General features: G+C 53.4%; 1 protein-coding gene across 6 annotated transcripts in view; it reads right to left on the bottom strand.

The window, feature by feature from the left end:
- Nucleotides 1–2,785: 2,785 nt before the first annotated feature.
- The window catches only part of CABP1 (calcium binding protein 1), a 57,538-nt gene continuing 45,900 nt past the window's right edge, over nt 2,786–14,423 (bottom strand). For 4 of the 6 annotated variants that reach the window (XM_045042245.1, XM_045042246.1, XM_023241491.2 and 1 more), the window contains 6 exons: nt 10,772–10,954; nt 7,712–7,742; nt 7,294–7,437; nt 6,150–6,259; nt 5,775–5,922; nt 2,786–3,254 (listed from right to left, as the gene is read on the bottom strand). In XM_045042245.1, the coding sequence (XP_044898180.1) occupies nt 3,229–3,254; nt 5,775–5,922; nt 6,150–6,259; nt 7,294–7,437; nt 7,712–7,742; nt 10,772–10,954 (642 nt within the window). In that variant the 3' untranslated portion in view covers nt 2,786–3,228. The remainder of the gene's footprint in view (nt 3,255–5,774; nt 5,923–6,149; nt 6,260–7,293; nt 7,438–7,711; nt 7,743–10,771; nt 10,955–14,423) is intronic. The other 2 variants (XM_023241492.2, XM_023241493.2) reach the window with 1 other exon arrangement.

The following is a 14,423-nucleotide window of genomic DNA, read 5'->3' as shown; positions in this document are numbered from 1 at the left end:
CTCCAAAAGCAAGCCTTTTATAGGCACCACAGTTTCTGCTGCTCCGAGCCCGGCTGACACACGAAGGCAGCCCCTCAGAGGTCCTACCTGAGCTTCTCCACATCCCAGTGGCAGTGATGGATGGGGCCCTGCCTCCCTGATGAGCCTCATCTCTGTCTTTCCTCCCTCCAGCCCAGTCCACCAGGCAGATGGAGTTCTGCTTCGTTTCCCAAAAGATCTGTGTTCTCCCTTACCTCTGGGCCCTTGTTCGTGCTGTTCCCTCAACCAGAAACACTCTTCCCCTTACCTCCTCTGACCAAGCATGGCAGATTCTTCAGGTCCTAGCAAATCTGTCCCTTCCACCCTCTCCCCACCCTGCCGGACTGGATTGGGTACCTTTCACATACCCTCCTCACTTCTCCTAGGCTAACCTCATAAGTAACCTAGTAAGCAGCACTGATGCCACATTATACTTGTCTGTTTTCTCTCTCTTTTTTTTTTTTTTTTGATGTTTATTTGTATTTGAGAGAGCGAGAGAGAGAGAGAGGAGCAGGGGAGGGGCAGAGAGAGAGGGAGACAGAATCTGAAGCGGGGCTCCAACCCAGGAACCGTGAGATCATGACCTGAGCCGAAGTCTGACGCTTAACCGACTGAACCACCCAGGCGCCCCAACTTGTCTGTTTTCTTAACTGTGTGCCCTGCTAGAGACAGGGACCCTGACACCGGACCTGGCACATGGTAGGTGCACAGTTAAGTATCTGTTGAGCACATGCATGCATGAATTAATGAATTGGAGTTTACAAGTCATAAGGAGGCAAATCTAAGCTCAGATTTAAGGACCTTTCAGACAATGAGAGCCCTTCTAAGATGACACAGCCCCAGCTCCCACTAGGGGAGGTAATTAAGCATTTGCGTGGTGCAGGTCACAGAAAGAACTCCCACCTGGGTTAGGATCCATCTAGAAAAATGAGTCCTCGTTCTTCGAATGCAGCAGAACCTTTTCTTCAATCTAGGAACCACTAAATATAAGACAAATTCCAGAAGGGGAGTTTGAGTTTCAGCACTGGAGGAGACAGAAGTCCAGACCCAGGGCTTCCCCTTGTCCTGAGCACTAGAGTATCTCTGAACACTGGCCTAGTTATATATCCAAGTCGCTTTCATAGCCACTCTGTCTGTGATTAGGAGGCCACCACACCAGGGAAAGAAGTGTTCTAGATGACACCCTAACTCTACTTTCTTCCCTCTCTGGTGCCACCAAGGGCTCGTCCTATCAGCTGACAGAGATGCCCACAGGAGCCCTCTTTCTATGAAGTGCTCCTCTGGCCCTCCAAGGCCATTGCACTTCTGCAACCATGTAGATCTGAGGTCTCTGGGCAGAGCCAAGTCAATACAAAAGCAGGCAGAACCGCAGGCCTGCCTTGCGGGGCTCAGAGCCAAGGGCTTAGTCTCAGAATTGGATTATGAGAGTGAATTTGGAACTCCCAGCCCCCCTGGCCTCAGGGACATGGGGATTACCCAGGCCTCTGGCGGGGGAGGGGGGCGCCCTCAGTCCTTCCCACATTCCCTGCCAAGTCTGAGAACAAGGATCTTGCCTCTGCCGCAGCACACAGGCAGGGGCAGGGATTTCCCACCCACCACCCACTTCCAGCTTTTAGCCCACAGCCTCCTCCACCCACGCTGCCTGGGAACACAGTCGCCCCCCCCAACCCCCCCCCCATGTCTGGGACTTAACAGCAGTGTTACTCAAATTGCGGTCCTCCAACAAGAACATCCCCTGGGAGCTTATTAGAGATGCAAATTCATGGACCCCACTTCAGACTCTGAATCAGAAGCACTAGGGTGGGGCCCAGATCTGTGGCTTAACAAAATCTCCAGGCGATTCTTACATGCTAAAGTTTGAGAACCACAAGCTTGAAGTATACAGGTCCACCCTACACACCTGTCCAATCATGTCCTCACCCTGTCAAAGCTTCTGGGCAACTTCCACCCACTAACACCCCCTTGGACTCCTTCAGCCCTTCAGTGACAGAAATTAATGACGGTGACTACAAACGGATCCTGTGTAATACTGCCATGCTGGGCACTCCCACGGCAGTTATATGAATAGCAGCCCCTGGAGGGACGCAATGCAATGCCCTAAGAGCACTTACTGGGGATTTTATTATCCTTTATTATTCCCCTGTCACATAGGAGGAAACTGAGGTTCAGAGAGGGGACATGACTGGCCCAAAGCCACACAGCAAGTAAACAACTATACTCTCCAGCTTCCAGTGCTGCAGAGCAGCATTTCGACATCTGTTTTACGCACACACTGGGATTTCCTTCGTGGCAAACACCTTGTCGTCACTTCCGCAGGAAAGCCTCTCCTGACCTCCCCAGACTACACCAGGCCTTCTTATTATACCCTACCACGGATCCCTGCTTTTTTGCTTAATAAAAGCATCACAATTTGTAACCACGTGGTGAAGTATTTCATGTCTGTCTCCCCACCAGTACGGATGCTCCAGGAAGACAGGAAGGGGACAGACCCTGCTAGATGCTTACCCAATTTCTAGTCTCCTTTTCTTTGAGAGCCTGACTTTGTTTGGGGCAACTGGGTACCCAGCTAAATCACTACATCCCCCAGGCTCCCCTTCAGCTAGAGGCATAAGGTCCCGGCTTCTGAGATGAGAAGGGGTACCTGATGGCGCTCAATAAATGCATGTTGAATACAGGACTGTTCAGCCAGCTCTGGGCATGCGGTCAGTACTCAGGAAATATGTGCCATCTGCACGGGCCCAAGAAGCAAAGACCCCCACAGCTGCCCTTGTCTTGGAAATATTTTTATTGGTTCTGAGAGAACAGGGCTGTGGCGAGCTGGGACGGGCACAGAGCTAAGGAGGGCGGCGAGAGGCTTTGCCCTGGGGCGGACATGCTGTGCGGGGGGGCTGCTGGCAGGCTCCCTGGCCCACCCCACCGGCAGCGGCTGGGTCCATGGCACTTGGCGCCCGGCGTGACCTCTGCTGGCTTGGCACTGTGGCCTCCTCGTCGGCGGGCGCCCCCCTTTCCAGTTGCAGGAGTTGTGAGTCTTTCACAGTGCGGAGGGGAGGGGGTCCAGGGTGGGCACCTCCCTGGGGTGCAGGCAGGCCCCTTCCGCCAGTCCATCCTGGGCTCTCGGCGGCTACGGCGGGGTGAGGCGCGCTCTGGCTCCTCTTCTCCCGCCCGGGGCGGGGGGGGGAGCTTGGCAGTCCTGGAGGGGCCCTCACGGCCTCAGCGGGACATCATCCGGACAAACTCTGGGAGGGCACAGGACAGGACCGGGTGGGGAGAAAGGAGCCTGTCAGGCCCAGCTCAGGACACAGCCTCCAAGTCTCCCTCGGATCTGAGCGCCCCCCCCCCCCCCCCCCCCCCCCCGCCTCCATTGACACAGCTCCTACCTCGGGGCTGGTCCCCTACAGCCCTCTGGTCTCTCCCAGTCCATCTTGCGCACAGCAGCGGGGCCCCAGGATGGGGGCTTTCTCATCTGCATACCTGACCCCTCTGAAACCTCCCAGGCTCCCCACTGGATAACGTCCAATATCCTGATGTGACCTCCAGGCCCTCCCAGCTGTGGCCCCAGCTGATGCGGCTCTCACAAGCTCACCCCCAATCCATTAGGCTCCAACCACACACAGATCTCCCTGTCGGTGCAGCTGGCACACTCACTCTCCCTCCACCTCTCAGCTTGCCTGCACTCATCCCCTCTCTCTTCTTTTTCTTTTAACTAGACTTGATTTTTTTTTTTTAGAGCAGTTTTAGGTTCACAGCAACATTAAGCAGAAAGTACAGAGTTCCCATATGCACCCTGCCTTCCCAGCATACGGCCTCCCCTACTATCGACATCCGGCACCAGAGTGGGACATTTGTTCTAATCGATGAACCCACGCTGACACAGCGTTAGCACCCAGAGGCCACAGTAACATTCAAGTTCAGCCTTCGTGCCGCACATTCTGTGGGTTGGGGCAAATGCATAATGACGTGTATCCACTATTACAGTGTCATACAGAACGGTTTCACTGCCTTGAAAATCCTCTGTGCTCCACCTATTCATGCCTCCCCCACCGCACAACCCTTAGCAACCACTGATCTTTTCACCGTCTCCATAGTTTTATCTTTTCAAGAATGTCATACAGTTGGAATCACACACTACGTAGCCTTTTCAGATTGACTTCTTTCACTTAACGATATGCACTTAAGATTTCTCCATGTCTTTTCATGGCTTGATGGCTCATTTATTTTTAGTGTGAATAATATGCCATTGTCACCCTTTATCCACTCACCAACCGAAGGGCATCTTGGTTGCTTCCAGGTTTGGGCAATTATGAATAACGCTGCTATAAACATCTGTGTGCAGGTTTCTGTGTGGACGTAAGTTTCAATTCATTTGGGTAAATACCCTTTCCTTCACCTGGTGGCTCCTACTCATCTCTTAGAGCTCTATTTATTTATAGCCTCCTCCAGGAAACCTTCCCTAATCCCCCCTCCAGCTTGGCAAGATGCCTCTCCCCTGTACTCCGCAGCTCACTGTATTTCCCCCAAAACAGCAGGGACTACAGCGTTGGCTTCTGTCTTCCTTGCTGGTCTTGGGCTCTCAAGGCAGATCTCAACACACAGTAGGTATACATACTATGTATGCAATACATACGAGCAGAATGGGTGGGGGATGCTGGGCTTGCAGGGAAGGGCTGTCATCTGTGAGGGGGCACCACCGGGACACGGCAACCTGAAATTTTCGGATCTGGTGGCAGCAAAGCCTTCTTTCCATATAGCCACACTGTCCTCAAACTTGAGTCTAAGTGCTCCCCAGAAAAGGCCTTCCAACTTTTGTGTTCTGGACACACGCACATCCTACATCCTGGTACATGTTTATCTTGTCTTTCTGCTCAGAAGGCAAGTTCCCGGGGCACAGAGTGAACGTTTTACTGTATTTTTGCCCTAGATCCCATAGCTGTCTTGAGCAGTATCTTGCAGGGTTACATATGTAGTGGTTGAGATCCCAGGCCTGGTTTATGATCCAGCTCCGCGTCTTAACGGTCTGGCAATTTCAAGCAAGTCATATGACTTCTCTGAGCTTCAACTTCCTCACATGTAACACGAGGCCATAATAGTGGCAATCCAGACAGTTGTTGTGAAAATAAAATGGGATAATATATGTAAGTGTACTTGGTGCGGTGACTGGTACATAATACATGTACAATAAATGGTAACTAGTATAATGATTCCTGATTCCTTAAAAAAAAAAAAAAAAGAAACAAAAGCTTTTACTGAGCATTAGCTATGTGCCAGGTACTGAATTATGAGGAAATACAGAGATAAAGAAAATGGTGTTCTTCTCAAAAAGTTCAGTCAAGCAGAGGTACACCTAGCACGTGGGGGGGGCAGCGTGAAGGATGAGGGTGAGCCTGAGGTGCTCTGAAAGCCCAGAAAAGAGGGATTCAGCCTGAGGAACCAGATATACACACAGACATAAACATATACATATGTACGAATAAATGATTGTATGGATAATTTTTTAGAGATGGATGAATGGATAGACACCTGGACACATGAAGAGATGGATGGAACAGGTGGAGAGATAGATTTGGCAAGATGCGCCAATGGATGGTTGGGTGAAGGGATGAATGGGAAGGTGGATTACAGGGGCGCATAGATGGAGGGGTACAAGAATGGAAGGGTAGGGGCATGGAAAGATGGAGTCATGATGGATACACAGTTGGAAGTCTCCACGTATGGCCACTACTGCCTTGGCTTCTCTCCCATGTTCAAACCCCACCTACCTTCAAAGTCTACTCGTCCATCCCCATTGAGGTCCACATCTCGGATAATTTCCTCTATGTCTCGGTGTCCCACCTGATGGCCCAGGAGTTTCCTCATGGCCTCCCGCAACTCACTGGTGCTTATCTCTCCATCACCATTGGTGTCAAACTAGAGAGGGCAGGGAGGAGAAAGGGGCAGCTACAACGTGGGGGGCCCAAGGGAGGGCCCCTTCTCTAGCATCATTGCTCCCCCCCCCTTACCCCGAGACTCTTCTCTGTCCAAGCTCCTTCCCTTGGCCTGTGATCCGGGGCTCTAGTTTCTCCTTTCAAGTAACTGTCCTGGGGTTGGAATTCTAACAACACCCTGCCCGTGCCTGTCCAGTGGTCGTCACTTACCTCTCGGAAAGCATCTCGAAGTTCCTTCACTCCAATCATATCTGCTGTTTCCGCCAGGAGTTTAGGTCCCATTAGCTCTACGAAGTCATCGAAATCTACATGGCCACCCACTGGAGACAGAGGAAAGGGCTAGGTCATCCATCCAACCACTCCCCACCTCTAACTAAGCAAAGGAAGGCACTGTGAACCCCTCCTTGACTGGTCCAGTGCTGGGTCCAGGGTACAACCAAAGGCCAAATGAGGACACACAGGTGACCATGGACAGGTGGCTTATCAAAGAATGGCTCAGGGGAGTGGCCAGGGTTAGATGGAGAGAACCAGTCGGGAGGTGGATAGAGAGAAAGATACGGGCGAAAGACACACTGGGTCAGAGACAGGCAAGGAATGTCAGAGACGGAGAGACAGAGAGACAGAGACAGAGCAGAAAGGCAGAGAGAGAAACAGAAGTTATGAGAGCCTGGCCCACCTGCCCCAAGCCTTACTCTTGTTGTGCAAATGGAAGCTCAAGTTCAACAAGATCCCCCAGCAGGTAGGAGTGGTGGAGAACCAACACCCACCCCACCCCCTGCTCACAGCAGCTTTCAGCCAGTGACTGCTGAAACACCCCCGTTGGAGGGATGAGGGCTCTAACTTCAAGGTGGGCTTGCTACACTGACTCCCTGAGCTGCCTAGCAGAATGAGAATGAGACTCTGGCCACTCATGGTGCTGGCTGGCTCGAGAGTTCAACCTTTGTGGCTCCTTCTCTTTGTGGTCTCACTTGCCTACTCCCTGCTGATGCTTCCCTTCACCTTCCAAATAAACTGCTTGCACTCAAATAAATCCTTGTTTCGGGGCCTGCTTCGGGGAGAACCCCAAAACTAAGACAGAGAATAACACAGTAACGAGAACTTCCTTCTGTTCAACAATCACCGTGTGCCACGTACAGCGTTGTTTTGCAGACAGTCTCTCAATGACTTCCTGTGCTCCTCTCATTGTACAGTTTACAGGTGAGGAGAAGGAGGCTCAGAGAGGGTACGTAGTTTGCCCCAAGTCACAGAGCTGGAAAGAGCTGGGCCCAGAACTTAAGCCCAGGGCCTGTGTGACTGCAGAGGACTTGGAGGGCGGGGACGGGAAGGGAAGAGGGTGCCCAGAGGAGGGACTCACGGTTCATGTTGATCTGCTGAGAAAGTTCAATAAGTTCCATCTCGGTGGGCATGTAGCCCATGGTACGCATGCAGTTGCCCAGGTCCCGGCAGTTGATGTAGCCATCCTTGTCCTTGTCAAATTCTCTGAAGGCCTCTCGGAGCTCTGAGGAACAGAATAAAAGTGGGCATGGCTGGGGGTGGGGTCCACAGAGCCTCTGATCAGAGGCAGCCCGGGTGCCCACTGGCCCGGAGAGCCAGACCCTGGAGCTGCCAGGACGGCGCTCCTCTGACAGCTGACTCCACAGAGGATACCCAGCCCCGTACCAGGCCTTGTCCCCAGGAAGCCAACGTGTCTCTGCCTCTCTTCCCACCAATCTCCCTTCCCTCAACTGCCTGGAGAGCTGAGCAACCCTTTCCCCTAAGGGGCTGCGTCTTACCTTCAATCTCCTCTGGCCGCAGCGATCTGTCCTGAAACAAAAGAAAGTGTCCTATTAGCAGCTGCGAGCGACCTAGAAGTTACAAAATGCCCAACCTGGAGGCCATCCAAGGGACAGCAAGCACCGAGTGGGACGCATGCCCGGACCACGTCTTCAAGGGAAAAAGCTGCAGCCCCACATCTCCCATAGACACGGGAGATGCCCAGGGACCCCAGAGCCCCATCCAGCCTGGGCAGAGAACCTCTGTGTCCCCATTCCAGACACAAGGATGTGTCAGGGAACAGAGCTGGTCTGGAGGCAAAAACCTGTAAATAAAGCAGGGTGGGCGGGAGGTCACAACAGTGTGGAAATCTGCAAGGCGATGGGAGGGAGGGAGGGGCTGGAAGGACAGAAAGCAGGGACTAGACAGGCTGCCCATAAGGGAGGAAGAGGAGGAGGAGGAGCCAAGGGTGTGGAGGTAGACTTCAGGCTGTGCCCTGCTGCTTGGGCACGGCCCACCTTCTCCACTTTGACCCCCATCCTACACCTGGCCCTGTCACGGGACACAGCATAGGACCCTGGGGGCCGCCAGTGCCAGTGGCTGCTGCCAGGGTCCAAAGCACACATCTCCAGCTTCAAGCAGTGCCCAGATCTCCTTGGGGAGTCAAGGAAACCCTGGGTCTAGGCATCTGAACAGATGGCGGCGAGGTCTCCAAAGAGCAGGCCCAGAGGACGCATGGGGTAAGCTCTGGCTGGTGAGGTGCCAGTCACCCTAGGCCTTCCCAGGAGGCAGACAGACTGGCACGAAATTGATGCCCCACTGGACCTGTTCAATCAGCTCCAAAACTGGCGCACTGGGCCCATCCTCCCTGTCACAGCTCTCCGTCCTTGGGCAGAAGGAACGTGGGGCAGGGCGTGCCCCCCTGAGGAAGCACATACCAGGTGTGGGCACGCCTATCGTGAATACAGACACGCAGGTGGGCCACAGTGAGCGTGAGGCATCTCGGCTGTGCACACAGGCTGTTCTAGCCCACACGGTCAGGGCAGGCAAGAGACAGCTTCTGGCCACCCACTGTAAACTGGCCCTGGGTCAAGGGACCCCAGCTCCGGAAAATCTGAGAATCTTCTAGAAAGGGGCTGCTGAGCAACCCCTTATGAGACAACCAGGTGCACAGGACCCTGTGCTCAGGAGTGGCTAAATGTGGCAGGACAGTGTTGAGAGTGTACATGAGCCGGGGCTGAGCAGTCTGCAAGCTATCCAGCCCTCAGGTAGTATTTCTAGCTGAGGGCAGGATTCACTGAAGGTATGCGTGTCTCTGCAAGACGACTGTCGGGACTTCCACCGTAAAAGCCTGTCACGGTGCATTGTCGTCACTCTCTTCCTAATCAGACTTGGATCTTGGGTGGCCGAAAAGGATGATTTTTGCCATGCCCTGTACCCCCGGTAAGTGAAGTGAACGAGTAGGCGAGTGTATGTGTGTCCGTATGCACGCAGAGGACACTGGCTAGGATAAGTCACTTCGACATGAGTCCTTTCCCCGCCCCCCACTTCAAGCCTCACGCAGGCTCCCACTTTTCCAGGACCCAGTTCTGTAGGACTGGAGGGGAATAGGGTACTGCTGACCCCCAGGGCAGCCCCCTCTGCTTCGTGCACAGCCAGAGCCAGGAGCAGGAAGGCCAGGTACCCCTCTCCAGGTGCCTGTGGTGGTGCTGGTCTGGCTGAGTCCTGGGAGCTGGCCCCTGGATCACACACTCTGCTGTGTGAAGCAGGGCCAGGGATGCCCACCGAGGTGACAGGGAAACCATGAGCACCATCCCCAGGGGTGAGATGGGAATACAGCACACGAATACCCTTTTCTCCCCAGCTTATGTGGTCCGGGAGAAGATCTTGGCCTCTAGCGTCGGACAAACTCAAGTGCAAAGCCCAGATCTGCTACTTGCTAGCTGTGGGGCCTTGGGTAGGTCACTTCAGCTCTCCGAGCCATAGTCTCATCAATAAAACGGGTTGATACTGGTACCCACCTAATAAGACCTTTGTGAGCATCCCGTGAGACAAGATATATAAAGTGCTTAGGGGGCGTCTGGGTGGCTCAGTCTGTTAAACATCCGACTCTTGATTTTGGCTCAGGTCATGATCTCGCAGTTCATGGGTTCAAGCCCCATGTCAGGCTCTGCACTGACAGCACAGAGCATGCTTGGGATTCTCTGCCTCCCTCTCTCTCTGCCCTTCCCCTGCTCACAATCTCTGTCTCAAAAATAAATAAACCTAAAAAAAATAAAGTGTTTAGCGTGTGGCATTCAAGAAATGGAACCTTCATACATTCGTATTGGTGACATTATGATTATCACCCTCTCCCGGTGACCGCTCGGATACCTAAAGGAGGTTGCCCCATATAGTAGCCGCGTGTGGCTATCGGAATTGGAATTGGAATCAAACAAATAGAATTCACAATTCAGTTCCCCAGTTGCACTAGCCACATCTCAAAAGCTCAATGGCCACGTGTGGCTGGTGGCTACTATATTGGACAGCATCAATTATAGAATATTTCCATTATTGTAGGAAGTACTGGACATTGTATTCAGGAGGGCTGTTAAGAGTACAGGAAACCCTTGAGTCAGATTCCCAAAGTTCAAACCCTACCTCTGCCTCCCACTAGCTGTCATCTCGAGTTACCTCCCCGACTCAGTTTCCTCATCTGCCAAATGGGGATGATCATAGTACTTACCTCTCAGGGTTGCTCTGAGACTTAATTGAAGAGATGCACCAAAGCACTTAGCACAGTGCCTTGCACATAGCAAGTGCTCAAAAATAACACAAAAAAAAACAAAAAACAAAAAACGAGAGAACAAACAAAAAACATGAGCTGCTGTTATCACTTCTTGCTGGTGGATGTAGACTCACCAGTGCTTTGCAGCCATGGGTGGGAAACTTTGGGGGTCAGATTCCCAAGTTGAGGGTTTGGGGTACATCCATTAGGGGACACGGGTTGCTGCTGCGTACCGGGCCCCTCTTCTTCCCAGCACCTCGTTATACCCTTGAAGGCAAGTCGAGTGAGGCTCCACTGGGGCCAACTTACGTACAGGCTGCCTGTTCTCAGCGAAGCCCTTGCGCAGGAAAATGCAGGCAGGGCCCAGCAGGTTGTGCATGACCGCGCAGTTCTGGGCCAGCATCAGGAGCGGTCCTGGGAGCTCGCCGCTGGCCGCCAGCCCCTCCTCGCTCGTCCGCACCGCTGTGTAGCTGCTCCTCTTCTCCTCCTGGTGCATCTTCAGCCAGCACCAAGCAAATGCAAAAGAGAGGCAAGGGCGTCACCTCCCTGCCCAACCGGCCCTCCTGGCCTCAGCCTGGCTGCGGGTCCTAGAAGGGGCTCTCCCCAAGAGGAGACCCTGGAGAGTCAGACAGTGGGGTTCGGAGAGCTCTCGGGATGCATGGGAGGCAGGAGCGAAACTGGTTCGAGAAATGGAGTCTCTGATCCTTGCCTGAAACGGATGCTCCGGGGAGAGCTGGGTGTGACACCCGCCATGTGGAACAGGGGCACGCATGTGTTCACAACACACACACATGCACAAAATCACACACTCGCATGCATGCAGAAGATTAGAAAGAGAAGGAGGCAGAGGGAGGCTTCTGTTCCAGCCAATGGGAAGTGCTCGCTCAGAGACTAATGAATACGGTCCTTGCCCGAGATGTTCCCAAACTGACTTTCGTCCCTGCCTTCAATAGACCCCACTGGAAGTCAGTGACGACAGTCAGAGCTGGGAACACACAGAGCAGGCTCGGGTAGGCTGCCGGACTGGCAGGTGCAAACACATGAGCCTAGCCGACATAACCAAGAGGGGGGACTGTGCTCTCCGAAGGACAATGCTACTTAACTCAGCCCAAGGTTTCCAGACCTTCAGCTGGGCCAAGCAAAGCCCATCCGAAGGTCAGAGTCTACCCAGTTTGCTGCCTCAAGACTAGACGCTCTCTGCCCCCAGCAGCTCTCCTTCTTCCCCCTCCTGTCTCTGGCTCCCTGCCTGGCCCAGCCTGCCCGGCCTCTAGAGGCTGAGGCAGGGGCCCTCTCTCTGCTTACCGAATATAGCTGTGCTTTCAGGCCCTGGCCCTTCTCTCCTCCTCCCTGACAGTTCCCATGCAGCTATAAAAAGTCAGCACTGCCCACAGACGGTCCCCTTAGGACAACAGCAGCATCCAGACACAACATTCTAGTCCACCCCGGCCTCCCCAGGATGCCCAAGGCCCCCCAGGATCCAGGCCAGGGCACTCTGCCTTCAGTCCTGAGCTTGGATGAGCTTAGACTTAGAGGCAAACCTTTCAAGGAGAAACAGAGCAGCTGAAACTTGGAGGGCCGTCTCTGCCCAAGAATCCCAGAGCTGCCCACCCTACCCTCTGTCCTACTGTACCCCCCTTGCTGCCAGGTTCCTCCAGCTCACAGAAGGTCATGCCCAGGAGAAGATCCTGTGATGTAGGGGGCGGCCTGTCCTCCCAGGCTGAGAACCTGAACAGTCTCTCCCAGCTTACATCATCTCCCCTCTCCTCCAGGGCATCTTCTCCCCAAAGCCCCGCGCTCTGGGGCTCCAGACTAGACTCCCTTCCAACCTCCTAAGCCTCTCCCAGGCCTAGAGAGGGAGGAGCAGTATCCTGGTTCCTCAGAGGGGAGGCAGCAATTCACGCTCAGGGCAAGGCCCAAGTTCAGTGAATGCAATAGGTTTGGGTCTCTGCTTGTCTCAGAACTTCAGAGAGGTCAGGCAGACCGAGGGCCATTCTGGTTTAATGTCTGAAAGAGTTCAGGGCCTCAGCCATACTCTCACAGGATCCCAGGACCCAGGCTAGAGCAAGGGCAAATCCAGAGAGACCTTCTCAACTGGGAGGCTGGCTCAGAGGAATGTTGGCAGTAGACAGCGGCTCGACCCCATGAAACAAGCTCCCGAGATGTGTGCAGAGAATCCGCCTTTTCGTTTCTGGCTGAGTCTCTCGTACACTTGGCTCAGAGTGAGCACAAGCCAGGAAGGAGGAGGCAGCACAGCGGAGGCACAGAGCTCAGAGAAGAGATTTAGTACCCTGGCTTTGGACTCCAACAGTCTCGGGGACAAATTCTGGCCCCGCCCCTTGCTTGCTATGTGACCTTGGGCAAGTGACTGCACCTCTCTGTGCTCTGGGTTCCTTCTCAGTCCGGCGAGGATACACGCGGCCCCTCGCAGGATTCTCGTGAGAAATAAATGAGCTATTGCACAGTGCCTTGAGCACTGTAAGAGCCAAATGCATGGAGTTGCCATGGGGATGACAATGACGATGATAAGGACAACGGCGATGATGGAGATGCAACATAAGAGGTGCTGGGAGCCAGAAGGCATTTACTTCTGGCTCCAGAGGAAGTGGGAGAATATTTGCCAATCAGGAAAGAACGGAGAAGGATGGAGAAGAATGTGTTCCCACGAAGAAGGGACCCGCGGTGGCTGGGGAATTTCCACTGCGTCTCTTGATCATAATACTGCCTGGCACCAAGTCGCCCCGGGAGGCTGCTGTTCTCCCCGGGCCAGTGATGGCACCTGACAGCCTGGTCCTGCCCCACACGGAGCCCGGAGCAGGCCGCCTCTCCCCATTACGCGCCCCCCGGCTACCACGCTCAGGAAGCCAAGTGGGCAGCGGCTTGACAGTGTCTCCTGGCACCGAGGGGACATCTCCCCGAGAGGAGCATGGCAACAGGAGGGGTCAGCCTGCCTCATGACCTTACAGCTTTCTAACAACACGAGCTGGCTAAGAGAAGGCAGGTCAAAGCTTCCTCTCGCTTGGAAGGTATTCAAGCAGCGGGTGAGTAAGTGAGCGAGCGCTTGGCGAGGTGAAGGAAGGAATCGCTGCAGTGAGTGGGAATCCGGACGACCTGGAAGGTCAGGTGCGGGGATCTACGAATAACATTTCTGACAGCAGGAGAGAGACGCAGCCTCTCACGGAGGCAAACATAAAAATAAAATACCAGCTATGGATTCACACAGACCAGCGTTTCCAAAATCTCCACTCCGCTTCCACTCGGCTGTGTGACCGTAGGAACGCTCTTAAGCCCAGCTCCTTGCTCTATAAAAGAGCCAAGAGAACTACCTGGTGGAAAAGAGCAAACGAGATCACAGAGGCTGGGCGTGTTGTAGCTTTTCAGAAGAAAGCAACTGCTGTTATTACCAAAAGAAAAATGAAATTGAATGCAAGAAGTTTCATTGTCTTTCACCTTATTCCGTGGACTCAAAACCCCTCCTATTTTCTTTTTATCCTCCATCCCCATTCTAAGAAAACCCAGAGTGGAAACATTAGGATCATGATGATAATAATACTAATTACCATTTATTGAGGACTCGGTTCTGGGCAGTGTGCACAGCACTTTTATTTGCTTCTGACAATCACCTTGGGAGGCAAATATTAGTATTTCCACTTGATGGACAAGGGAATTGAGGTCCAGAGAGGTCAAGTAACTTGCCCAAAGTCACATGGCTGGAAAGAACAGATTTGAGAAGTCTGGCTCTTAAACACTCTGCTGTGTACAGGGAGAAGAGGGGAGGTAGAACAGAGGGATAAATCTTGTTCTTAAGTTCACCTCTTTAAGCTTTGGACAGAACCCGGGGCGGGGGGGAGGCTTTCAGCCTGTGGTCCTCTAGACTAATTCAGGTCAGTTTCTGCTTCTCTGCAACTGCGTGGAGGCCAAATCCTCTCCTAAGATGACAGCTGATGGGGCTGTGTGCACAGAAGAAA

The sequence above is a fragment of the Felis catus genome, chromosome D3 (assembly GCF_018350175.1).
Source record: "Felis catus isolate Fca126 chromosome D3, F.catus_Fca126_mat1.0, whole genome shotgun sequence".
Taxonomy (NCBI): Eukaryota; Metazoa; Chordata; class Mammalia; order Carnivora; family Felidae; genus Felis; species Felis catus.
Note: the sequence above shows the minus strand (reverse complement) of the source record. Positions and strands in the feature narration are given on the sequence as shown.